At 47.2% G+C, this 26,827-nt stretch overlaps 1 protein-coding gene across 3 annotated transcripts in view; it reads left to right on the top strand.

Annotated features, from left to right (window-relative positions):
* man2a1 (mannosidase, alpha, class 2A, member 1) overlaps positions 1–26,827 on the top strand; it is a 340,299-nt gene that overhangs the window by 264,356 nt on the left and 49,116 nt on the right. For all 3 annotated transcript variants that reach the window (XM_070884021.1, XM_070884015.1, XM_070884009.1), the window contains exons 18-19: positions 2,599–2,740; positions 18,937–19,070. In XM_070884021.1, the coding sequence (XP_070740122.1) occupies positions 2,599–2,740; positions 18,937–19,070 (276 nt within the window). The remainder of the gene's footprint in view (positions 1–2,598; positions 2,741–18,936; positions 19,071–26,827) is intronic.

Below are 26,827 nucleotides of genomic sequence, written 5' to 3'. Positions count from 1 at the left end.
TTTGTTTCAATTCAATCAGGCTGATCTGTACCTCAACTCCACATCCTAGATGCCCTAACCTAACAGAAAATTCTCAATCTTAGTTTTGAAAATTTTAACTGACCCAACATCTTTGAGTTCTCTGATCAGCCTGTGCAATATTTTGCGCTCCAACATCCCAAATGTATACGTTGGTTCCAGTTCAAAGGAATCTCAATATTGAGACTAAACTTTTAAATATAAGCAGGCTTCTGAGAAAGGGTCATAGACCTGAAATGTTAACATTACCATGCTCTTTCTACAGATGCTGCCTGACCTGCACAGTCTTTCCAGCATTTTCTGTTTTTATTTAAGGGGTATGTATGTAGGGAGTGGATAGCAAATTGGTTAGAAGGAAGAAAACAAAGAGTCGATATTAATAACAGTTTTTTTTTTAAAAAAGTAGTTGGAAGTGGATAATGGTGTTCCACAGGATCAGTTCTGTGTGTTCAGTGTGTATTTCAGTTATTTGGATATACGCCTAGAAGGAGTATTCAATCAGGAGACATTTGCAGAAGATACAAAAATAGGGGGGATAGTTAATTCTTTAGAAGATCAAAGCAAGTCCTCATTAGAGCAATATAGATTATGTGTGATATGGTATAACAGGGGAGAAATTTGCATCATTTGCGCGCCCGTTAGCGCCCCCCACGAAATTATATGTCCTGCTACAACTGTACAGGGTATTGGTGAGACCATACCTGGAGTACTGCGTACAGTTTTGGTCTCCATATTTAAGGAAGGATATACTTGCATTGGAGACTGTTCAGAGAAGGTTCACTAGGTCGATTCCGGAGATAAGGGGATTGACTTATGTTGAGTAGGTTGAGCCTATACTCGAGTTCAGAAGAATGAGAGGTGATCTTATCGAAACATTTAAGATAAGGAGGGGGCTCGACAAGGTGGATGCAGAGAAGAAATTTCCACTCGGAAAACTAAAACTAGGGGGCTTAGTCTCAGAATAAGGGGCCGCCGATTTAAAACCGAGATGAGGAGGAATAATTTCTTTGAGGGTTATAAATCTGTAGAATTCTGCCCCAGAGAGCTGTGGAGGCTGGGTCATTGAATATATTTAAGGCGGAGATAGGCAGATATTTGAGCGATAAGGGAATAAAGGGTTATGGGGAGTGGGCAAGGAAGTGGAGCTGAGTCCATGATCAGATCGGCCATGATCTTATTAAATGGCAGGGCAGGCTCAAGGGGTCAAATGGCCTACTCCTGCTGCTATTTCTTATGTTCTTATATAGTACAATTTCACAGAATAATGATCAGAGTTGCAGAATTCAATCCCCAAAATTCTAGAATATCATATAATAAAAATGGAATTAGACTTATTCAATACCATAAATAAATGGCCATGATGTTATTGCATAACACTCCTATTATTTATTTCCAAAGAACAAATCTTCTAACTCACCATGAGTAATAGCACAGGATATCTGTGCACCATTTTACACTTTCTACAATACTTCTCTGTAACACTTCTCATTACAGGTAATGATAGTTAAATGTCTTAACGAGGCAAATTTACCAGGATAATGTAATCTCATTGAGTAATTCCTCCCAAGTGTTTGACTCCCAACCCTGGTCCTGCCAGGTCCTACTCAACATAAGTCAACCCCCTCATCTCCGGAATCGACCTAATGAACCTTCTCCAATGCAAGTATATCCTTCCTTAAATATGGAGACCAAAACTGTACGCAGTACTCCAGGTATGGTCTCGCCAATACCCTGTACAGTTGTAGCAGGACATATCATTTCGTGGGGGGCGCTAACGGGCACGCAAATGATGCAAATTTCTCCCCCTTTATACCATATCACACATAATCTACATTGCTCTAATGAGGACTTGCTTTGATCTTCTAAAGAATTAACTATCCCTCCTATTTTTGTATCTTCTGCAAATGTCTCCTGATTGAATACTCCTTCTAGGCTTATGTTCCATGTTCTCAATATCTACAGCAAGTTGTGGAGAAGTAAGTTAATACAAACTAAAAACAATTGACAGCTCCAAGCTAGGTATGAATGTAGGAAAGATTGTTGCAATTAGGATAATTTACACTTTCTACCTCTAACACTCTGCTCTACTTCTTAAAAATGCAAAACAATCTTAGAAATGTTGTGCATTTTAATTCCCTCCCTGCTCGGTCGCTGTAACTTAATTTGTAAACGGGGTTTGTACCAAACTTCCAGCAGTACGAGAGAAGCCCCAAGGAAATTCCCAGCAAAGATGTCCTTTACTGTTCAGGGGCAATAAGCATTTTGCTTTCCTATGAAGGATTATACTGTGCTTGTAAGAGATAAGAGATCAGAACCTCATTTTGCTTCAGCTGCGACAGAAACTGAATTTTCACTCTCTGACGAAGTTGTAGCTTAGACTAAATGTTCAGTTTCTAACTTTCAGTTTTGACTCAAACAAATACTTATCTAAATCATTTGATCTACTAACCTCTCCCCTGGACGTTTTTGCAAAAACTACATGTAAAGGAAATTATTTCTAATAAATTATTCATAGAAAGTATTAACTGATTAAAAAATTAGATGTACTTAAAGCTGACTAGGTTCAATTTATGACCCCAGATGCAGCCAAGGCAGACTTTGAGCAAATTGCCTCTTCAAGCTAATTTTTATCCTCTGACGACAACTGCATACATTCAGGACAATGATGTTCGTTTGACCCTGCACTCTGCTCAGTCCTTGGGAGTCGCCAGTCTAAAGAGTGGTATGTATTATTTACATTTCTTTCCCCTAAAATTTGAACACCAGATGAGGAAATGATTTGCAACAGTGTGTTATTTATTGCATAGTATTTACAGCATAGGAACAGGCAATCAGCCCAACTGGTCAGTGCCGATGTTTATGCTCCACACGAGCTTCCTCCCATCCTCCTTCATCCAATCCCATCATCTTCCTATTCCTTTCTCCCTCAAGTGTTTAGCTTCCCCATAAATGCATCTATGCTAGTTGCTTCAACTACTCCTTATGATAGCGAGTTCCACACTCTAACAACTCTCTGGGTAAAGAAGTTTCTCCTGAATTCCTTATTGAATTGATTAGTGACCATCTTATATTTATGGACCATAGTTCTGGTCTCCCCACAAATGGAAACATCTTCACTACGTCTACCCTTTCATTATCTTAAAGAACTCTTATCAGGTCACCCCTCAGTCTTCTCTTTTCTAAAATAAATTGCCACTTTGTTTGATGGGTGATTTTAATTTTCCTGGAATTCAGTGGCATAACCTTCTGTTGTGGTGGGAAGTGCAGCTGAAAAATTGGTCAAAAATATACAAGACTGTTTCCTGACTAAACATGTTAATGAACTAATTAGTGATAATCATAGATTACATCTATTGTTTAGTAGTGAACAAAGGCTGCTAATAGATCAGCTAAAAGGCTAATGGAAAAGAGGATTATAGACAATTGTGGAAGTAATGGGAAAAGCTTTTGCGGTTTTGTGAAGAGTCAGAGAACTGTCAAAGACTGTATTGGGCCATTTAAGGACATTCAAGAACAAGTTACAAAGGACTTACTGGGTATGGCAGAAATATTAAATGAGTACTTTGCATCAATTTCTCTCTTGGAGATGATGCTCGACTATTAGATAATATTACTAACAAAACTAGTAATATTAACGTAGATTGGCCCAGAAATTGTGGTCGACCTGAAAAATTTCTACAAATCTACATGATGGTCCGGGAGGTTCAGAAACGTCTGGTCCTGGGCCTCTATGTGAAGGCCTGCGTAGAGGCCCACATATCCCAGGGACTTGGGCGCTTCGTACGCATCCCTGGAATCACTTGGGCCGGCCCAACCAATCCAAGTAAGGGTATTCCCATTCATAACTATTCCTCACCATAAGTATGAATGGGAATATCCGCCCAAGAACACACAAACACTTAAAATACATTTTTTTGAAATCACATATTTAACATTAATCAAAATGGAATTTAATTATTTGAAACAAAAATTTACTTTTTTGAAAAATAAATTTACATGTTTTATAGGATCTAAAAATAAAGTTACTTAACAGAATTTTAAATGTTAAATTATTGAAAAAAAATTATATTTCTGTCCTTTAAAAGTCTTACACCTACTTTAATCAGTCGTAAGAATTTCAAGATCATTCGCTGGGCAGAAGTTGGGCAAATAGCCTAACTCTCCCTGCCCGTGGAGGCCCTTTACTTCCGGATGCATTCGATCTGTCAAGAGGATTCAGATCACAACTTTCGGGTTTAGGCACATGTGCTTTGCGCCTGTAGGGGCTGTGAATTCAGGGCCATTATTTTATAAAGAATTAAGAACTTCAAAATAGATGATGCAACCAGGCCAGATGATATCCATCCGAGGATCCTTAGGGAGTTGGGACATGTGCTGTCCAAGCCCATACCCTGTATTTTTAATAGCTCACCGTGCTCTGGAATTATTCTCGTAGACTGAAGGAGGCTAATGTAGTCCCCATCTTTAAAAAGGTGACGAGATGGACCTGGGTAATTATAGGTCCATTAGTTTGATATCAGTAATAGGTAAGATGCTTGACGGAATCATTAGCGATGCAATATATGAATGTTTGGATAGATAGGGACATATTAGGGACACCCAACATGGCTTCATAAAAAGGTCATGTCTTACAAATCTAATTGTATTTTTTGAAGAAATTGATGGATGAGGGAATCCCAGTAAACATTGTCTACTTGGAGTTCCAAAAAGTTTGTGATAAGGTGCCGCACAAGAAACTCTGTATAAGATTGACACTTCTGGTATTAGTGATAATGTATTGAGCTGGATTGATAACTGGCTGGCAGGACATAGGCAAAAAATAGTTATTGATGGATTTGGATCTGTTTGGAGACCAGTCACCAGTGGTATCACGCAGGATCGGTGTTGGTATCGTTGCTCTTTACTGTTTTTATGAATGATCTGGATATAGGTGTTGGGAGCACGATCTGCAAATTTCCAGATACTAAGATCTGTGTGAGAGTTAGGACTGTAGGCGATGCTCGTCTGCTTAATGTGTTGGGAGATTGGGCTCATGACTTGGATAAGTATAGTGTTATGCACGTGGGCAGGGCAAATACTCAACAGTCATACATCATCATCGTCATAGGCAGTCCCTCGAATTCGAGGAAGACTTGCTTCCACTTTAAAAGTGAATTCTTAGGTGACTCAATATTCCAATACGGGAATTGCAGTCTCTGTCACAGGTGGGACAGACAGTCGTTGAAGGAAAGGGTGGGTGGGACTGGTTTGCCGCACGCTCCTTCTGCTGCCTGCGCTTGCTTTCTGCATGCTCTCGGTGACGAGATTCGAGGTGCTCAGCACCCTCCCAGATGCTTTCTCTCCAATTAGGGCGGTCTTTGGCCATATGTCAGTGGGGATGTTGCATTTTATCAAGGAGGCTTTGAGAGTGTCCTTGAAACGTTTCCCCTGCCCACCTGGGCCTCGTTTGCCGTGTATGAGTTTCGAGTAGAGCGCTTGCTTTGGGAGTCTTGTCAGGCATGCAAACAATGTGGCCTGCCCAACAGAGCTGGTCGAGTGTGGTCAGTGCTTCGATGCTGGGGATGTTGGCTTGTTTGAGGACACTAACGTGGTGCGTCTGTCCTCCCAGGGGTTTGCAGGATCTTGCGGAGACATCGTTGGTGGTATTTCTCCAGTGATTTGAGATGTCTACTGTATATGGTCCACATCTCTGCGCCATACAGGAGGGCAGGTATCACTACAGCCCTGTAGATTATGAGCTAGGTGCCAGATTTGACGGCCTGATCTTCGAACACTCTCTTCCTCAGGCAGCTGAAGGCTGCGCTGGCGCACTGGAGGCGGTGTTGAACCTCGTCGTCGATGTCTGCCCTTGCCGAGGTATGGAAGGTGGTCCACGTTGTCCAGGACCAAGCTGTGGATCTTGATGACTGGGGGGGCGGGGTCAGGTTGGTGAAGGACCTTTGTCTTACGGATATTTGGTGTAAGGCCCATGCTTTCATACGCCTCAGTGAAGATGTTGACTATGACTTGGAGTTCTGTCTCTGAATGTGTGCAGACGCAACCTCGTCCACGTACTGTAGCTCGACGACAGAGGTTGGGAAGGTCTTGGATCTGGCTTGGAGACGGCAAAGATTGAACAGGTTCCCACTGGTTCTGTAATTTAGTTCCACTCCAGCGAGGAGCTTGTTGACTGTGAGGTGGAACATTGCAGCGAGGAAGATCGAGAAGAGGGTTGGCGCGATGACGCAGCCCTTCTTGACCCTGGTCCGGATGCAGATTGGATCTGTGATGGATCCATTGGTCAGGATCACAGCTTGCATGTCGTCGTGGAGCAGGTGGAGGATGGCGACAAACTTTTGGGGGCAGGTGAAACGGAGGAGGACACTCCACAATCCCTCGCGGTCAACAGTGTCAAAGGCTTTTGTAAGGTCAAAGAAGGCCATGGACAAGGTTTGGTGCTGTTTGCTGCATTTCTCTTGCCGTTGTCGCGCCGTAAAGATCATGTCCGTTGTACCTCGTAGTTGACGAAATCCGCACTGTGACTCCGGGGGGAACTCCTCAGCCACAGGGAGAAGACGGTTGAGGAGCAGGGCAAATACTCAACTTTCATACACCCTTCTGGGAAAAGCATTCAAGAAGGTGGAGCTAGAACGAGATTTGGGCATTCTAGTGCATACATCTCGAAAGGTACATGAGCAATGCCATGAAGCGATAGCAAGAGCAAATAGGGTGTTGGAGGTGTATCCTTAGGACAATTGAGTACAAGACGAAGTGTACTATTTTGTCCATGTACAATACCATGGTCAGGTCTCACTTGGAATACTGTGTCCAATTTTGATCTCCTCACATGGTGGGTGATATTGAGGCTTTGGAAATGGTGCAGAGGAGTGCCACTAGACTAATTCCCAGTTTAAAGCTTCTTAGTTATCAAGACAGGCTAAAAGATTTGGGACTCTACACTTTAATGAAGTGTAGACGTCGAGGTGATCTGATTGGGGTTTGTAAGATGAAGGGAATGTTGTAGTTGACAATTTGTTCCAATTAAATAGGTTATGGAGGATCAAAAGTCGCAAATTTATGTTGTGTAAGGCCAGATCTAGGTTAGATGTCAGGAGTTGGTTCTTTTTCCAGCAAATAGTGGACCTCTGGAACTACCTGTCGTCTTGTGTGGTGTTGAGTCGCTGAATTCCTTCGAGCGAGAGCTGGGCCTGTTTCTGGCTGAGGTGTAGATCATCTCTTACAGAAGGTAGGTACTGCAGGGAATTCAGGGCCAGAGTGATTTCCTGGACTTGTTTTGATCGCCTAGATGGGTCGAAGAGGAATTTCCCAGATTTTTTTCACCAAATTGGCCAGTGTTTTTTACCTGATTTTTCACCTCTCCCGGAAGATCACGTGGTTTCAGGTGAAATGGATAGTATATATTGTGATGCACTAGGTACCGCAGTTGTGTGGGACAGGCTCGATGGACCAGAGGGTCTTTACCTGTCCGCCATTGTTTCTATGTTCATATATTCGAGCTCCAGCTTGTTCACTCTTTCCTGATAGTACAACCTCTCAGTTCTGGTATCATTTTGCACCTTCTTTAGTACCTCTATATCCTTTTTAAAATATAGAGAACAGAACTGTTCACAGTACTCCAATTGTGGTGTAACCAAGGTTCTGTACACGTTAAACATAACTTCTCTGCTTTTCAATTCTATCCCTCTAGAAATGAACCCCAGTGCTTTATCTTTGTATGGCTTTATTAACCTGTTTATTGGTCTGTGTATCTGTACTCCCAGATCCCTCTGCTGCTCTGCCCCATTTAGACACTTATTTTCCAAGGAGCATGTGCCCCCCTTATTCTTCCTACCAAAATGTACCACCTCACTTACCTATATTTAAGGTCATTTGCCAATTACACACCAGTTCTGAAAGTTTATTGATGTCTTGCTGTATTTTGTCACATTCTTCCTTTGCATTAACTACACCCTCCAATTTGATATTATCTGCAAATTTTGAAATTGTCCGTCTGATTCTCGAGTCCAAGTTGTTTATGCAAATAGTTCCACCACCGATCCTTGCAGAACACCACTTCCCACCTTTTGCCACTGAGGGCCCAAGTTTCAGCCTCAGTTGCTCCTGATTTTTTGGAGCAACTGGTGTAGAACGGAGTATCTTAGAAATTCAAATTCTCGGCATTTAGTTTGCTCCAGTTCAAGTCAGTTAGAACAGTTTCACTTTGGAACACAATTTTTTTTTCAAAAGGGGGCGTGTCCGGCCACTTACGCCTGTTTTCAAAGTTTCGGCAGTGAAAACTTACTCCAAACTAACTTAGAATGGAGTAAGTGAAGATTTTTGTATGCTGGAAAAAACCTTGTCTACACTTTAGAAAATCAGGCGTAGGTTACAAATCAGGCGTAGGGAATGGGGGGGGGGGGGAGAGTTTAAAGGGAAGTTTACAAACATTAAACACTTCAGTTTTACAAATAAAGAGCCATCATCAATAATAAATGATAAAAACATCAATAAATCAACCAATAAATCAATCAAAAAAAATTAATAAGAAATCATTTTTTTTTTAAATCAATAAATAAAACATTTTCTACTTACTGACTGCAGCACCGGGAGTCCTCCAACAGCGTGCTGGGATGCCCCCACACCACAGTGTGTCTCTGTCAGTGTCTCTATCTCTTTGTCTGTCTGTCTGTGTGTGTCTCTCACTCTCTGTCTGTCAGTGTCTGTGTTTCTGACAGGGAGGAGGGGGGTAGAGGGGAGGGGAGGGAGGGGCAGGAGAAGGGGAAGGGGGGAAGGGGAGAAGGGAGAGGAGAAGGGGAAGGTGGCGAGAAGGAGAAGGGAGGGGGAGGGAAGGGGGAGGAGAGGGGGAGAAGGGGGGAGGGGGAGAGGAGAAGAGGGGGGGAAGGAGAAGAGAAGGGGGGGTGGGGGGAGGCTGAACGGGCCGGGCCCAAGACTTCAGGCAGGGCCCGTCCCCAGCACCAGATTTTACAGGTAGGTGGCGTTGGGTCGGGAGCGCGGGTTGGGTCGGGGTGGGGGGGGGGAGAGGGAGGGAGGTCGGGTCGGGGCGGGGGGGGGGGGCAGGAGGGGGATCGGGGGGGAAGGTCGGTTCGCGTCGGGGGGGGGGGGCACGGGTCGGGTCGAGGGGGGGGAGGAGGGAGGTCGGTTCGGGTCGGGGGGGAGGAGGGAGGTTGGTGCGGGTCAGGTCCAGTCCGGTCCGGGGGCGGGGGGGGAAGCGGGAGTCGAGTCGGGTCGGGAGGAAGCAGGAGCTGGGCGTGGGAGGCAGCCCTATGCACGCAGCCCCAGTGAGGCAATTGGGCCAGGGCTTAGGGGCTGCATGCTTCGGGCCCCTTCCACACAGTTTTATGCGCCTGGAGCTACTGCACATGCGCGCCCACTGTAGCGCGCATGTGCAGAGGTCCCGGCACTGTTTTCAGCGCAGGGACTTGGCTCCGCCCCCCACAGCTCGTGCTGCGCCGCGCTGAGGGCCAGAGGACCAGCAGGGAGCCGGAGAATCTGGAAGTTTTTTTTAGGCGCACTTTGTGGCGCGAAAAATGGGCGTCCAGGTCGGGGCTGCTCCGTTCTAGGCGCGGCTCGAAACTTGGGCCCTGAGTAACTACCTTTAATCCTCTACTCTCTGATTTCTGTTTTGTCACCAGTTTGCTGTCAATTCTGTTAATTGTCCCTGACGCCACATGTTCTGACTTGAGTCATGAGTCTACTATGTGGTACCTTATGAAAGGTCTTTTGAAAATCCATATATAATCTATTGTCTACTACATTACCCTTGTCTACCCTTTCTGTGACTTCTTGAACTAATTCAATATGGTTAGTCAAGCATGACCTTCCTTTTTGAAATCCATGCAGACTACTTTTTATTATATTTCCAGTTTCGAGATGTTTTCCTTTCACATCTTTGAGTAAGGATTCCATTATCATTTCTACCACTGACATTAAGCTAATTGGTCGATAGTTCCCTGAACTTGTTCTAGCTCCCTTTTTAAATATAGGAATCACATTAGCTATTCACCAGTCCTCTGACACTAACTTTTTTAATGAATTTTAATATACATCGAATAGCGCCTCTGCTACCTCTGCCCTAACTACTTTTAAAATGCACGGATGCAATCCAAGGGTTTTATCCTTTTTAAGTATGATCAGTTTATCAATTGTCTCCCCGCTAGCTATCTTAAATGTCTTTGGGGATGAAACTCGATTAAGCTGAAAAACGGGCGCAGGTAACGCGAAGCGCAATCTGCTTGCGCCCATTAAGAATTTGTGCTGCCTGCTCATTATAATGATTGGAGTGCCACTATCGGGTGCCGTCTACTGGTCAATACAATTTAGCCTAGGCTGTCTGCACTACTTAAAAGGGAGGTGCTTTATTGCAGAAGCACCCATTGTCACTCTGACGCCATGGCTTAACAGGGAACAGAGAGGGCAAGGAAATTCTCGGCTGCAACACTGGAGACCTTGGTCCTGGGGGGGTGCACAAAAACCATCAGGTCCTCTACCCACAGGGGGGGCAGGAGGCCTGCCAGGCAATTCGCCAGAACACAGTGGGAGTAGATAGCACAAGCCATGAGTGCCACCTGTGTTGCCCCAGGATCTGGATCCAGTGCTACAGGAAGTTTAATGATCTCACGCTAGTGGTTAAGATGAGTGAATGCATCTTCAAATGCCATATCTCACCAACTGCACCACTAGCTTCACGCATTGCTCAATGCACCAGACCCCCCCATCATTCATTTATCAGCAGTAGAGCAATCAAGAGTCATACCTTAAAATCATAGCTTTACCTCACCCGCACATACTTACCACTGCTGCAAGACTCATACCGTGCACACACTGCCAGCTATTCAACCACGGCAAGCACATCACCCAAACGCATTGCACCACATTCACAGACGCACTTCCCTTTCTCTTGCAGGTCGTGACGAGTGGCGAGGTTGAAAACATTGGTGATGATGGTATGCTCATACCGAATTCTTCTCTCATCCCACTTCCCTCTCATCCCATAATCTCTTCTCACTTACAAGTTGCTGATGGTATAAGCATGCACATCTTGCTTCCCCTCTCTCACCGCATCCCGACCCTTATGCCATTCTCCTTTCAGATACCCAAGAGCTGCCACCAGCCCAGCCTGTCCCCAACGTTGTGGGGGAAGGGGGTGAACAAGAAGAAGAGGCACCATCATTCAATTTGACACTCCTCGGCACCAGCTCAGAAAATGGCACTGCGCATATTTTAGTGGGTAGTATAGAGGCAGGATCTGTATGTGGTGAGTCACCAGACACAAGTGGGCTGCAGGAGGAAAGAGTAGCTTGGGTGCCAGCTCCCTGCGCACGAGTTCTACTGCACAGGATTCGGATGATGACTTCGATGGGACAGCCTTCAGAAGAAGGGTGATGGGCATGCACACAGAAATGCTCGGTGCAATTGCAAACCTGCCAGAGAGCCTCTTGTCAGTGCCGAGGAGCATGGAGGAGTGCAGCTCCAACATTGCACGGGGCTTTGTGCGGAGCCTGGAATCCATGATTTCCAAGATGGAAATGATGGGCAACTGCATTCGAGCACTTGTGAATCCAACCATGATGCTGAGTGTGATGAGCGATGTCACAGCTTCCATTGCAGCACAAGCGGAAGTGACCCAGAGTCTGAGTGCTGCTGTGCAAGCTCAGACTGCTCTCATGCTGGCTCAGCTTGCTGCCATACAATTGGTACTGTCGTGGCTGGGTTTATGAGTGTGGAAAGGGGCTTGCAGGGTCTCACAGTAGTCCCTCAGGATGACAGCATTCGTACTCCCACCCCTGACAGCACCCTTGCTGCTGCCTGTCAGCCGGCCAGCTCAGACTGCTGCCGCCCATGCCGAGGTGGTGCTGTCTGCAGATGGGCCTTCTTGGCCCATAGCTGCTCGAGGTCATCCTGCAAGGCCATCTTTAGTCATACATAAAAACATAGAAAATAGATGCAGGAGTAGGCCATTCGGCCCTTCGAGCCTGCACCGCCATTCAATGAGTTCATGGCTGAACATGCAACTTCAGTACCCCATTCCTACTTTCTCGCCATACCCCTTGATCCCCCTAGTAGTAAGGACTACATCTAACTCCTTTTTGAATATATTTAGTGAATTGGCCTCAACAACTTTCTGTGGTAGAGAATTCCACAGGTTCACCACTCTCTGGGTGAAGAAGTTTCTCCTCATCTCGGTCCTAAATGGCTTACACCTTATCCTTAGACTGTGACCCCTGGTTCTGGACTTCCCCAACATTAGGAACATTCTTCCTGCATCTAACCTGTCTAAACCCGTCAGAATTTTAAACGTTTCTATGAGATCCCCTCTCATTCTTCTGAACTCCAGTGAATACAAGCCCAGTTGATCCAGTCTTTCTTGATATGTCAGTCCCGCCATCCCTGGAACCTTCACTGCACTCCCTCAATAGCAAGAATGTCCTTCCTCAAGTTAGGAGACCAAAACTGTACACAATACTCCAGGTGTGGCCTCACCAAGGCCCTGTACAACTGTAGCAACACCTCCCTGCCCCTGTACTCAAATCCTCTCGCTATGAAGGCTAACATGCCATTTGCTTTCTTAACCGCCTGCTGTACCTGCATGCCAACCTTCAATGACTGATGTACCATGACACCCAGGTCACGTTGCACCTTCCCTTTTCCTAATCTGTCACCATTCAGATAATAGTCTGTCTCTCTGTTTTTACCACCAAAGTGGATAACCTCACATTTATCCACATTATACTTCATCTGCCATGCATTTGCCCACTCACCTAACCTATCGAAGTCACTCTGCAGCCTCATAGCATCCTCCTCGCAGCTCACACTGCCACCCAACTTAGTGTCATCCGTAAATTTGGAGATACTACATTTAATCCCCTCGTCTAAATCATTAATGTACAGTGTAAACAGCTGGGGCCCCAGCACAGAACCTTGCGGTACCCCACTAGTCATTGCCTGCCATTCTGAAAAGTACCCATTTACTCGTACTCTTTGCTTCTTGTCTGCCAACCAGTTCTCAATTAACGTCAGCACATTACCCCCAATCCCATGTGCTTTAACTTTGCACATTAATCTCTTGTGTGGGACCTTGTCGAAAGCCTTCTGAAAGTCCAAGTACACCACATCAACTGGTTCTCCCTTGTCCACTCTACTGGAAACATCCTCAAAAAATTCCAGAAGATTTGTCAAGCATGATTTCCCTTTCACAAATCCATGCTGACTTGGACCTATCATGTCGCCTCTTTCCAAATGCACTGCTATGACATCCTTAATAATTGATTCCATCATTTTACCCACTACTGATGTCAGGCTGACCGGTCTATAATGCCCTGTTTTCTTTCTCCCTCCTTTTTTAAAAAGTGTGGTTACATTGGCTACCCTCCACTCCATAGGAACTGATCCAGAGTCTATGGAATGTTGGAAAATCACTGTCAATGCATCCGCTATTTCCAAGGCAACCTCCTTAAGTACTCTGGGATGCAGACCATCAGGTCCTGGGGATTTATCGGCCTTCAGTCCCATCAATTTCCCCAACACAATTTCCCGACGAATAAGGATTTCCCTCAGTTCCTCCTTACTAGACCCTCTGACCCCTTTTATATCCGGAAGGTTGTTTGTGTCCTCCTTAGTGAATACCGAACCAAAGTACTTGTTCAATTGGTCTGCCATTTCTTTGTTCTCCGTTATGATTTCCCATGATTCTGACTGCAGGGGACCCACGTTTGTCTTTACTAACTTTTTTCTCTTCACATATCTATAAAAGCTTTTGCAGTCCATTTTAATGTTCCCTGCAAGCTTCCTCTCGTACTCTATTTTCCCTGCCCTAATCAAACCCTTTGTCCTCCTCTGCTGAGTTCTAAATTTCTCCCAGTCCCCAGGTTCGTTGCTATTTCTGGCCAATTTGTATGCCACTTCCTTGGCTTTAATACTATCCCTGATTTCCCTTGATAGCCATGGTTGAGCCACCTTCCTTTTTTTATTTTTACGCCGGACAGGGATGTACAATTGTTGTAGTTCATCCATGCGGTCTCTAAATGTCTGCCATTGCCCATTCACTGTCAACCCCTTAAGTATCATTCGCCAATCTATCCTAGCCAATTCACGCCTCATACCTTCAAAGTTACCCTTCTTTAAGTTCTGGACCATGGTCTTTGAATTAACTGTTTCATTCTCCATCCTAATGTAGAATTCTACCATATTATGGTCATTCTTCCCCAAGGGGCCTCGCACAACGAGATTGCTAATTAATCCCCTCTCATTACACAACACCCAGTCTAAGATGGCCTTCCCCCTAGTTGGTTCCTTGACATATTGGTCAAGAAAACCATCCCTTATGCACTCCAGGAAATCCTCCTCCACCGTATTGCTTTCAGTTTGGTTAGCCCAATCTATATGCATATTAAAGTCACCCATGATAACCGCTGCACCATTATTGCATGCACTCCTAATTTCCTGTTTGATGCCCTCCCCAACATCACTACTACTGTTTGGAGGTCTGTACACAACTCCCACTAACGTTTTTTGCTCTTTGGTGTTCTGCAGCTCTATCCATATAGATTCCACATCATCCAAGCTAATGTCCTTCCTAACTATTGCATTAATCTCCTCTTTAACCAGCAATGCTACCCTACCTCCTTTTCCTTTTATTCTATCCTTCCTGAATGTTAAATACCTATGGATGTTGAGTTCCCAGCCCTGATCAACCTGGAGCCATGTCTCTGTAATCCCAATCACATCATATCTGTTAACATCTATTTGCACAGTTAATTCATCCACCTTATTACGGATACTCCTTGCATTAAGACACAAATTTAATTTCCCACGGAAAGTCAACACCTTCCACCAGCCGTGCTGCAGCTGCTGGGGTAGGCAAAAGACAACGACAGATAGATTTTGTTGTGTAGTTTATAAATTAATGTTTGGAATGCTTGTTTTGTAGTAGCTCTCATTTCAGCTTTGTTCCCAAGAGGACGCTGTGATATTCTGCGGCAGAGGAATGGTAAAGTGGGGAAGTGGAGAGCAACAGGGATCCAGGGTTTCATTCAGGGGAACCATAAGTCGCTCCCGGACAGCCCATCCGGAAAGAGAATCTGCTGCCTGCCTTCTCCCTTCCTCTTTTTTTGCCTTCCTCTTCCTCCTCCTCCTGTAGTGGTCGCAGAACCCGTGGTGCCAAGGGCAGCACCCTCATGATGGCCAAGTTGTGAAGCATGCAGCGGACTGCCACGAAATGGGGCACCCGCTGCAGCATGTACTGGAGGGATTCACCTGAGTGATCAAGGCAGCAGAACTGTTGCTTTAGAACCCCGATGGTCCTCGTAGCAGCATGGCTCTCATTTCATGAGTGCTGGCCACAAGTGGTGGGGTTGCGGAGGGTGTCATCAGCCAGTTGTAGAGCAGATAGCCCTCGTATCTGAGCAGCCACCCTTTGGTTTGACATGGAGGCAGGAAGATTGCTGGCACACCAGACTGGCACAGAATGAAGGCATCATGACTACTGCCAGGATACTGGGTAATTTGCCATCGTGATGTGCTGGACATGGTCGCACACCAACTGTACATTAAGCGAGTGGTAGCCTTTGTGGTTGCGGTACATCTCGGGATTGATATGGGGTGCCCGCAAAGCCGCATGTGTGCAATCAGTGCCGCCCTCTACCATGAGGAAGCCTAATATCCTGGCAAAGCCACATGCTTGCTCCTCCTGCTTCTTTCTCTTCAGAGAGAAGACAATGAAGTCTCTTCTGGAGTACAGAGCTTCTGTGACCTCCGGGTGCAGCGAAGGATAGCGAACTGGGAAATTATAGCTATGTCTCCTGCTCCAGACTGGAAGGATTTGGTGGTGAAAATATTAGGGCCACGGTGACCTTGAGAGCAACTGGCAGCGCCGTCTTCGCCCTGCTCTGAGGCTGCAGGTCTGGTTCTAGGAGGTGGTAGACTTCTGTGACCATCTACTTGGTGAAGTGGAGCCTGCTAATACAGTGCTCCTGGCTGAAGTGCAGGTAGGAGAAGTGCTCTTGGAAAACCCTAGGTGGGTAAGGCCTCCTGCTGAGAGTCCTCCTGCCCCTCCTCCCTTTGCGAGCAGCTTGTCCTCTTCTTTGCTGCCACTGCTTCACCTCCCTATCATACTCGAGCGTGGGGGGACTGCTAGTAGAACCCCCATGATTGGAATCTAGTGGTCTAAGCAGAACCCTTGAAATCAGAAGCAAGGCATTCTCCATTTGTAGCACCACTACCTGCCACCTTACCAACTTTAAACAATTCTAGAAAGTGATAGGCGACCGGAGACTCAGGGTTACGCTTATGGACTGAACGTAGGTGCTCAGTAAAGCGGTCACCCAATCAGCATTTGGTCTCCCCAAAGTAGATGAGACCGCATCATGAGCAGCAAATACAGTATACTAAATTGAAAGAAGTACAAATAAATCGTGGTTTCACCTGGAAGGAGTATTTGGGCCCTGGATAGTGGGAAGGGAGGAGGTAAAAGGGCAAGTGTTGCATCTCCTGGTGCTGGGGGTGACTGCGGAATGGACCAGGGTGTCGCGGAGGGAGAGGTCCCTTTGGAATGCTGAGAGGGGAGGGAAAGATGTGATTGGTGGTGGGATCACGCTGGAGATGGCAGAAATGGCGGAGGATGATCTGTTGAACGTGAAGGCTGGTGGGGTGAAAGGTGAGGACAAGGGGAACCCTGTCGTGGTTGTGAGAGGGAAAGGAAGGGGTGAGAGCAGAGGTGCGGGAAATAGAACGAACACGGTCGAGGGCCATGTTAACCACGGCGGAGGGGAATCCTCGGTTGACGAAAAAGGAAGATATGTCAGAGACACTAGTGTGAAAGATGGCGTCGTCAGAGCAGATGCGATGGGAGAAACTGGGAGAATGGAATGGAATCCTTACAGGATGCGGGGTGGGAGGAAGTGTAGTCCAGGTAGCTATGGGAGACAGTGGGCTTATAGTGAATACTGGTCGATAGCCTATCTCCAGAAATGAAGATGGAGAAGTCGAGGAAGGGAAGGGAAGAGTCGGAAATGGACCATGTGAAAGTGAGGGAAGGGTGAAAATTGGATACAAAGTGAATGAAATTTTCTAGTTCCGGGCATAACAGGAAACGGCACCGATACAGTCTTCAATGTACCGGAAAAGAGGTGCGGGAGGGGGCCCAAGTAGGACTGGAACAAAGAATGTTCCACATATCCCACAAAAAGGCAGGCATAGCTCGGACCCATGTGGGTTCCCATAGCAACACCTTTAATTTGGAGAAAGTGAGTGGAGTAAAGGAGAAGTTGTTCAATGTAAGAACAAGTTCAGCCAGGCGGAGGAGGGTAGTGGTGGATAGGGACTGGTTGGGCCTCTCCTCGAGGAAGAAGCGGAGCGCCCTCAGGCCATCCTGGTGGAAGATGAAAGTGTAGAGGGATTGGACGTCCATGGTAAAAAGGAGACCTTTGGGGCCAGGAAACTCCTGTCCAAGCCTGTTGACTGCAATTTTACAGAACAGTGAAACCATCTTCTGTGATGCAATTGCAGCTGATTTTCAGGGTTTCTTTTTGGTCTGGCCTGGTTTCATTCAAGCACATAAGAAATAGGAGCAGGATTAGGCCATTCAGCCCTTTGAGCCTGCTCCACCATTTAATAAGATCACAGTTGATCTTCTACCTCAACTTCACCTTCCTGCAATATCCCCATATCATTTGATTCCCTTAATAACCAAATATATATCAATCTCTGCCTTGAATATACTCAATGACTGAGCATCCACCGCCCTCTGGGTGGAGAATTCCAAAGATTCGCAACCCTGTGAGTGAAGAAATTTCTCCTCATCTCAGTCCTAAAAAGCCAATCTAAAACTTCTAAAACTTTGACCCCAAGTTCTAGACTCCCCAGCCAGGGAAAACATGCTCCCAGCATCTACCCTGACTAGCCCTGTAAGAATTTTATATGTTTCAATGAGATCACCTCTTATTCTCCTAAATTCTAGAAAATATAGGCTCAGTCTCCTCAATCTCAATTTGGACAGATGATAAGCAGGCTGGTGAAAATGTTGTAAATATAAATTGCTACTTCTACTGTATAAATAATCCACTTTAAAAGGTATGTGGGCGTAATTATTAAAGTTTTCTACAGGAATCCTATACAGTTCATCTATTAAAAGTTTCATTTACGATGATCCTAGCAAAATAATTACAGGTACAGCGTCGAAAATCCAGAAGTCTTGAGACTGACGCCGTTCCGGATTCTGTGTGTTTCTGGACTTCGGAATGTCTTTCTGATGTCCTGAATCTGCAAATGCCTGAGCCCAGGTTCGGGTATTTCCGGATTTCGGAACCTCTTTCCGACGTCCCGAGTCCAGAAACGCCTCGGCCAAGGTAGGTAGGGGAGGAGAGGTAGGTGGTGGCCCAAGGCGCGGGTGAAGTCGGTGGCGGCATGAGGCCGGCGACCTAATGCGGGGCAAAGTCGGCGACGGCCCGAGGCGAGGGAGAGGTCGACGGTGGGCTGAGGCGGAGGAGGGGTCAGCGGTAGGCCAAGGCAGGGGAGGGGTCGGCGGTGGCCCGAGACGGAGGAGAGGTTAGCGGGGACGAGGCCGGTGGTGGCATGAGGCCGGCAGCCCAATGTGGGGAGAGATCGGCGGCGGCCCGAGGCGGGGGAGAGGTGGGCGGGGACCCAAGGCAGGGGAAAGGTCAGTGGGGGCGAGGTCGGCGGTGGCCTGAGGTGGGGCGGGGGTAAGTCCGGATTTTGGAGCATTTTCCGGATTCCGTATGACCCCGCCACAGATCGTTCCGGATTCCGGAACAATACGGATTCCGGAACTCCGGATTTTCGACGCTGACCTGTAGTATGTTGTGGCCTATTGGTGTACTCGATAGTTGTTAAAATAGTTTTTTTTAGCATCCATGATATAACTGCATTTAGCAGTACGTTAAAACATATAATTTATTTTTACAGGTCAGCTGGAAGTCATAATGGATCGGAGACTAATTCAGGACGACAACCGCGGCCTGGGCCAAGGTGTCAAGGACAATAAAATTACAGCCAATTTATTCAGAGTTTTGTTGGAGAAAAGAATTGGAGTAGATATGGTAAGATTAATAATGCAAAGTCACTATCAATTTTCTGAAGTATGACTAAGAAGTGCATGTTACTGGAAAAGGTTTGCGCTATTGAAATTTTAAAAAAGCTCAGTAGAGATCATAGACTCCAATACTGGAAGTGACTTTTAAATCACTACATTTTCTTAAGAATTCTGGCTATGTATGACAAGTGAATCGGGAAAATACATCATAGGATGTATTTTTCTTATTTACATCCTTATCAACGTTGGATGGCAGCGATGGCTGTGATCCAGGGCCGTGAGAGATGGGGGATGTTTGGATTGTTTAAACGAGCAGAAGAAGACAGTCAGACTTTGAAAGATTTTTTAATGTCAGTTCTGTGGTGCTGCGAAATCACTGCAGAATTATAGTCAGATGATCGCTCAAGGTGCCAGGAATGGCTCGGGCACCTGCCTAAAATAGCCGGTCAGGGACATCAACTGTGGAAGTTCCATTCCACTCCAGATCTACCACCAAGGTCACAGTAGGAATTTCAGGCCATAATATTCTATTTGTCAGCTGTAGCTCAGTAATAACACTCTTGCCACTTGTCAGAAGGTCATGGATCTAAGCCCCGCTCCAGAGACTTGAGCAAATAATCTAGGCTATTTGAGTGAAGTACTGCGGGAGTGCTGCACTGTCGGAGGTTTATCTTTCAGATGAGATCCCATCTGCCATCTCAGGTGGCTCTAACAGAAACCTCAACACTATTTGAAGAAGAGCAGGGGAGTTCTCCTAGTGTACGGTCCAACATTTATCCCTCAAGCAACACCACCAAAACAGATTATCTATCTCATTGCTCTTTGTGGGACCTTGCTGTGCACAAATTGACTGCTGTTTCCCTGCATTATAACAGTTACTCCACTGCAAAAGTACTTCATTAACTGTGAAGTTCTTTGGTATATGCTAGAGTCATGAAAGATACTATATAAATACAAATTCATTCTTCTTACTATTTCTGTGCACATGTCTAAACTGACTCCATCTCTATGGATGATGGTGCCAAGAAGTAGCACATAGAGGGATAAGAGGTAAGGGCCCAGGATGGGTTATTGGATGACTGCAGGGATGGGTTCATAGAATCATAGAATGGTTACAGCACAGAAGAAGGCCATTTGGCCTGTTGAGCTCTCGCCAGCTCTCTGCAAGAGTGCCTCAGCTAGTTCCACTCCCCTGCCCTTTCCCCGTAGCCCTGCAAATGTTTTTCTTTCAGGTATTTATCCAACTCCCTTTTGAAAGCAGTGATTGAGTCTACCTCCACCACCCGTTCAGGCAATGCATTCCAGATCCTAACCACTTGCTGCATGAAAAGGTTTTTCTTATGTTGCCTTTGGCTCTTTGCCAATCACCTTAAATCTATGTCCTCTGGCTCTCGATCCTTGTGCCAATGGGAACAGTTTATCTCTACTCTGCCCAGACCCCTCATGATTTTGAACACCTCAATCAAATCTCCTCTGTTCTAAGGAGAACAACTCCAGCTTCTCCAGTCTATCAACATAACTGAAGTCCCTCATCCCTGGAATCATTCTCATAAATCTTTTCTGCACCCTCTCCAAGGCCTTCAGAAAGTGCAATGCCCAGAATTAGACATGCTACTCCAGTTGAGGTCGAACCAGTGTTTTGAACAGGTTCATCATCATTTCCACGCTTTTGTACACTATACCTCTTCATGAAGCCCAGAATCCCATAAACTTTTTTAATAGTTTTCTCAACCTGCCCTGCCACCTTCAACGATTTGTGCACATATACCCCTAGGTCTCTCTCTTCATGCTCCCCCTTTAGCATTGTATCCTTCAGTTTATATTTCCTCTCCTCATTCTGTCTACCAAAATGTATCACTTCACATTTTTCTGTGTTAAATTTCATCTGCCACGTGTCCGCCCATTCCACCAGCCTATCTATGTCCTCTTGAAGTCTATCACTGTCCTCCTCAATGTTCACTATACTTCCAAGTTTTGTATCAACTGCATATTTTGAAATTGTGCCCTGTACACCCACATCCAAGTCATTAATGTATATCAAGAAAAGCAGTGGTTCTGGTACTGACCCCTGGGGAACACTACTGTATACCCTCCTCCAGTCTGAAAAACAACCGTTCACCACTACTCTATGTTTCCTGTCACTTAGCCAATTTCATATCCATGCTGCCACTGTCCTTTTTATTCCATGGGCTTCAACTTTGCTGGCAAGCATATTATGTGGCACTTTGTCCAACGCCTTTTGAAAGTCCATGTACACCACGTCAACTGCATTGCCTTCATCATAGAAACATAGAAATCGACAGTGCAGAAGGATTTCGGCCCATAGTGTCCGCGCCGGCCGATAAAGAGCCACACGGCCCTCGGTCAGCAGCCCTGAAGGTTACATGTAAACCTATGAACAATGGCGGAAAGATAATGCGCATCCGGCCCAACCAGTCCTACTCACACAACTGCGACACGCCTTGCACTGCAACATTCCACACTCCACCCCAACCGGAGCCATGTGATCTCCTGGGAGAGGCAAAGAAACAGATAAAAACCCAAGCCAATTGAGGGGAAAAAATCTGGGAAAATTCCTCTCCGACCCATCCAGGCGATCAAAACTAGTTCAGAAGATCACCCTGGCCATATTCGATTCCCTGCAGTACAAGTGCAACGTCCAAAATCCGGAGTTCCGGGATGATTCGTGGCAGAGTCGTCCGGAATCCGTAAAATGTTCCGGAATCCAGACTGGATGACCCTGCCGACCTCGGACCTTGCCTTGCTGCTGCCCGACCTCAGGCCTCGCCTTGCTGCTACCCGACCTCTGGCCTCGCCTCGCTGCTGCCCGACCTTGGACCTCGCCTCGCCGCCGCTTGCCTCGCCACCCTTATCTCGGGGTCGCCTCGCCAGCCCGCCCGAACACCACCTTGGTGGGCCCCACCCAACGACGACATCGTTGGCACGGGGTCTGCTGGCCCAACAACCTCCTCGGTGGGGCCGGTCCGCCCGAACGCCACCTCGACGGGGCCCCGCCTGCGACCTCCTCAGCGGGGCCGGCCCGCCTGATGACCTCCTTGGTGGGGACCCGCCCGATGACGACCTCGGCAGGCCCCGGACCACCCGAACAGCTCCTCGGCAGGTACGCACCCCACCCGACATTACGAAATCCGGAAATACCCGAACCTGGTCTCGGGGGGTTCCGGATTCGTGACGTCAGAAAGACGTTCTAAAGTCCGGTAAAACGCAAAATCCGGAACGGTCTCGGCCCTGAGGGTTTCTGATTCGAGACGCTGCACCTGTATTACCATCGTATTTGTGCCAGACAACAAGAGGTTATCCAGACTAATCCCACTTACCAGCCCTAGGTCCATAACCCTGCAGGTTACGGCACTTCAAGTGCCCATCCAAGCACTTTTTAAATGTGGTGAAGATTTCTGTGTCCACCACCCTGTCAGGCAGTGAGTTCCAGACCCCCACAATCCTCTGCGTGAAGAAGCTTTCACCTTAAAACTATGCTCCCTCATAATTGACCCCTCCACCATAGGAAATAGGCCCTTGCTATCCACTATATCCAGGCCCCAATATTTTATACACCTCAATGAGGTCTCCTCTCGGCCTCCTCTGTTCCAAGGAGAACAAACCCAGCCTATCTAATCTGTTCTCATAACTAAGCTTCTCCATTCCAGGCAGCATTCTAGTAAATCTCCTCTGCACCCTCACCAGTGCAATCATGTCCTTCCTATAATACGGCGACCAGAACTGTACACAGCATTCCAGCTGTAGCCTAACCAGAGTATTATACAATTTAGGCAAAACCTCCCTGCTCTTGTATTCTGTGCCTTGGCCAATAAAGACAAGCATTCCGTATGCCTTCTTAACCACCTTATCCACCTGGCCTGCTACTTTCAGGGATCTGTGAACAAGCACTCATTTACATTTCTAAGTGGCCCACCGTTTAATGTGTATATTCTTTCCTTATTAGCCCTCCCCAAGTGCATTACCTCATACTTCTTCGAATTAAATTCCATTTGCCACTACTCCGCCCACCTGACCAGTAGATTGATATCTTCTTGCAGTCAATTACTTTCCTCTTCCTTATCAACCACACAGCCAATTTTAGTGTCATCTGCAAACTTCTTCATCGTACTCCCTATATTCAAATCTAGATAATTTGATGTATACAGATGCAGCGTCGAGAATCCGGAGTCCCGGAATGTTCCAGAATCCGGACTCCGGACCGATCGGTGGCAGGATCGTCCGGAATCCGTAAAATGTTCCGGAATCCGCAACTTGCCTCGCCCCACTACCGCTGCCTTTATCTTGGGGCCTCCTCGCTGACCCGATGACCTCCTTGGCGGGGCCAACCTGAGTGCCTCCTCTGCGGGGGTCCCGCCTGAACACCTCGGCGGGGCTGGCCTGCCTGAACACCACCTCTGTGGGTCCCGCCCGAACACCACCTCTGCAGGTCCCGCCCGAACACCACCTCTGCGGGTCCCGCCCGAACACCACCTCTGCGGGTCCCGCCCGAACACCACCTCTGCAGGGCCCGCCCGAACACCACCTCTGCGGGTCCCGCCCGAATACCACCTCTGCGGATCCCGCCCGAATACCACCTCTGCGGGTCCCGCCCGAACACCACCTCTGCGGGTCCCGCCCGAACACCTCTGCGTGGCCCGCCCGACAACATCCTCACAGGGCACCCCACCCAATGACGACTTCCTCGGTGGGGCCAGCCCGCCAACCTGCTTGACGGGGCCCGCCCGACGATATCATCATCGGCGTGGCCGGACGGCCCGACAACCTGCTTGGCGAGGCCCGCCGGCGACATCTCCCGCCCAACGACATCTTCCTTGGCAGGGCCCAACCAGCAACCTCCTTGGTGGGGCCGGATGGCCCGACAAATTTCTTGGCGGGCCGAATGGCCCAAACAGCTCTTTGGCGGGAATTCCCCCTCTCCCACCCCCCCTTTCTGACGTACCAAAATCCAGAAATACCCGAACCTGGGCTCAGGTGTTTCCAGATTCGTGACGTCAGAAAACAATCGAAAGCCCGGAATCCAGAACGGCCTCAGTCCCAAGGGTTCTGGATTTTCGGCGCTGCACCTGTACCACAAAAAGCAAGGGACCCAGTACTGAGTACCTCCTCTCTCACTGTGTTTATTTAATCCAGATTTTCACACTCCTCCTGTAGCAGTATCTGCATTGCCCCTTTCCTTTGTGAAAACCGACGCAAAGTATTCATTAAGAACCATACTAACATTTTCCGCCTTCACACAGAGATTACCCTCATGGGGCTAGACTTTCCACTTTTTTTGCATTGATACCGCCCACTTAATATCCATTTTAACGCTGAGATGAGGTATAACGTCCAGATATCGCCTATTTAGGCACAAAATGGAAAATAATGCCTACTTATCGCTCACTAATCGCCCAGCATTACTTTCGTCATGTGCTTAATGCAGTGAAATAATAATACCGCCCACCCATTTTTTTTGGCGTAAAGATCAGAATGAGCGAAACTAACGCTCAAAATATCACTGAGAGTTACTTTCGGCATGTAATTAACGCCAAGAAATAATAATACCCCCTGCCCACATTTTTTTGTGCTATATCTCACCATGCCACACATTGCTGCATTCGACAGATCGCTGAAGCCCTTTATGCACACAGGATGGACTTTATCAGCTTCCCTATGACCAAGGAGGCTCAGACTGAGAGGGCTCTAGGATTCTACCGAATTGCCAACTTCCCCAAGGTGCAGGGAGCAATAGACTGTACACACATTGCCATGCGGGCACCTTTTCAGGATGCAGAGGTGTTTTGGAACGGAAAGGGATTCCACTCCCTGAATGTGCAACTCGTTGTCGACCACCAACAAATTATTATGGCAGTGAATGCAAAATTTCCAGGCAGCATCCATCATGCTCACATCCTGTGTGAGAGCACTGTATCTGACATGTTTACTAGTCAGCTACAAGTTCAATGGTGGATGCTTGGTGACAAAGGATATGGCTTCGCCACCTGGCTGATGACCCCCCTGCGTAACACCCAGACAGAAGCAGAGAAGCGATACAACGAGAGCCACAGAGCCACACGCAATATCGTTGAGAAAACCATTGGAGTGCTTAAGCAGCGTTTTAGATGCCTGGACCATTCAGGAGACGAGCTCCAATACTACCCTGAGCAGGTAGCTCAATTCGTGGTGGTGTGCTCCATGCTGTACAACTTGGCTATCAGGAGGGGACAAGAATTGCCAGAAGGGACTGTCGATCCACCTCAGGAGAGAGAGGAAGAGGAGGTCGAGGAGGTGGACGCTGACCTCGGGCCAGACAATCAGGCTGATGCTGAAACCATCAAGACTGCAGGAAAGGGCCTGTTGTGGCTACAGAGCTGCAAGACTCTTACATCAGCAGCTCATAAATAAGCGCTTTGCTTGAAATAACGTTGCTGGTATTTACAAAGCTGCAACACTGCTGTGTTGCAGCTCATATATCAATAGTGTGCATCACCTTGGTGACAGTTAAAGTTAAAGTTTAAGTTGATTCAAGTTAAGTTTAATTGACCCCTTTCATGTTAAGGAATCACCAGTGTGTAACGGTGCAGCTATCTGAGACATTGCGCAACAAAGTTATATATGTAACCCTGTAAATACCTTGTGTAACCACCAGAGGGCTCATCCCCTGGAGTCCCAAGGGATCCCACAATCCCTTTGGAGTACCTATACTTAAGGAGGCCTCACAGGCTTGAGAGGCACTCTGGAGACCTGCAATAAAAGACTACGGTCACACTTTACTTTGAGCTCACAGTATCTTGTCAGATGCTTTATTCATTCATAACAAAGGTAATGGTAAATAAAAAACATTTAATGAGAACGTTTGCATGAAATCATATAACTGTAAAAAACACCCCACCCCACACCACCCCACAAAAAATTTATAACATTTGGATCAATCAAATGGTCAACATTTCCAACAAAACAGAACACAAATGCAAAACAACAAGGTAGCCCCCTCTCCCTTCCCCCAAACCTCCCAACAAAATAGCACCAACAACATAAAAATATGCCCAAGACAACACCTACGAGCATGCACCTCACTTTCCTTCCCCCACCCGCTTCTCCTCCTCACCTCTACCCCTTCCCCTTCCCCTGCAGACTCCAAGCCCCCTGGCCGATGAGCTCCTCAGGCAGTGCTTCATTGGAGGGGGATGAAGGCAGAACTGCCGGTTGGATGGACACGGGAGAGGACGGTCCCAAGGTGGGAACGTGCTCCGAGCCAGAAGCAAGATCTTCCTCCTGGCTCTCGTGTGTTGTTGGCAATGGGGTTGTAGCACCTTGGGGTGCAGTGCCACGCCGGTCCGGGACCACTAGAAGACCTGTGCCAGCAGTGTTCCTGGCTGTCACCTCCAGGGCCTCCGCCATCCGTGGCACGTACTCCGTCATGGTGGCAGACATGCTGGCCAGCTGTTGGGATATGCCCCCCATTGCCTGGAGGATCTGCTGACCTATGTCAACACTCCTCCTGGACAAGTCTACCATGTCGCCACTCTGATCTGCCGCTCGTGGAACAGATCTGCTGTGTCGAACCAACCTTCCTTTGGTCGGCGCTGTCCTGGAGACACCTCGGGTTCCCTGTGGCAAGGTGCTTGGGCCCGGTACCTCCACGGTGGAGGTGGGGATGGCCGCAGGAGCACTAGACGTCTTTGGTGTGGACTACATTATGGAGCATGGCGATGCAAGCGCCTCAAAGTCGGCACTGTCATCCGTGGAGAAGGGAGCCAGCAG

Source organism: Pristiophorus japonicus, chromosome 1, assembly GCF_044704955.1.
Source record: "Pristiophorus japonicus isolate sPriJap1 chromosome 1, sPriJap1.hap1, whole genome shotgun sequence".
Taxonomy (NCBI): Eukaryota; Metazoa; Chordata; class Chondrichthyes; family Pristiophoridae; genus Pristiophorus; species Pristiophorus japonicus.
The sequence above is the reverse complement of the archived record's forward strand: the minus strand, read 5'-3'. Positions and strand labels throughout refer to the sequence as shown.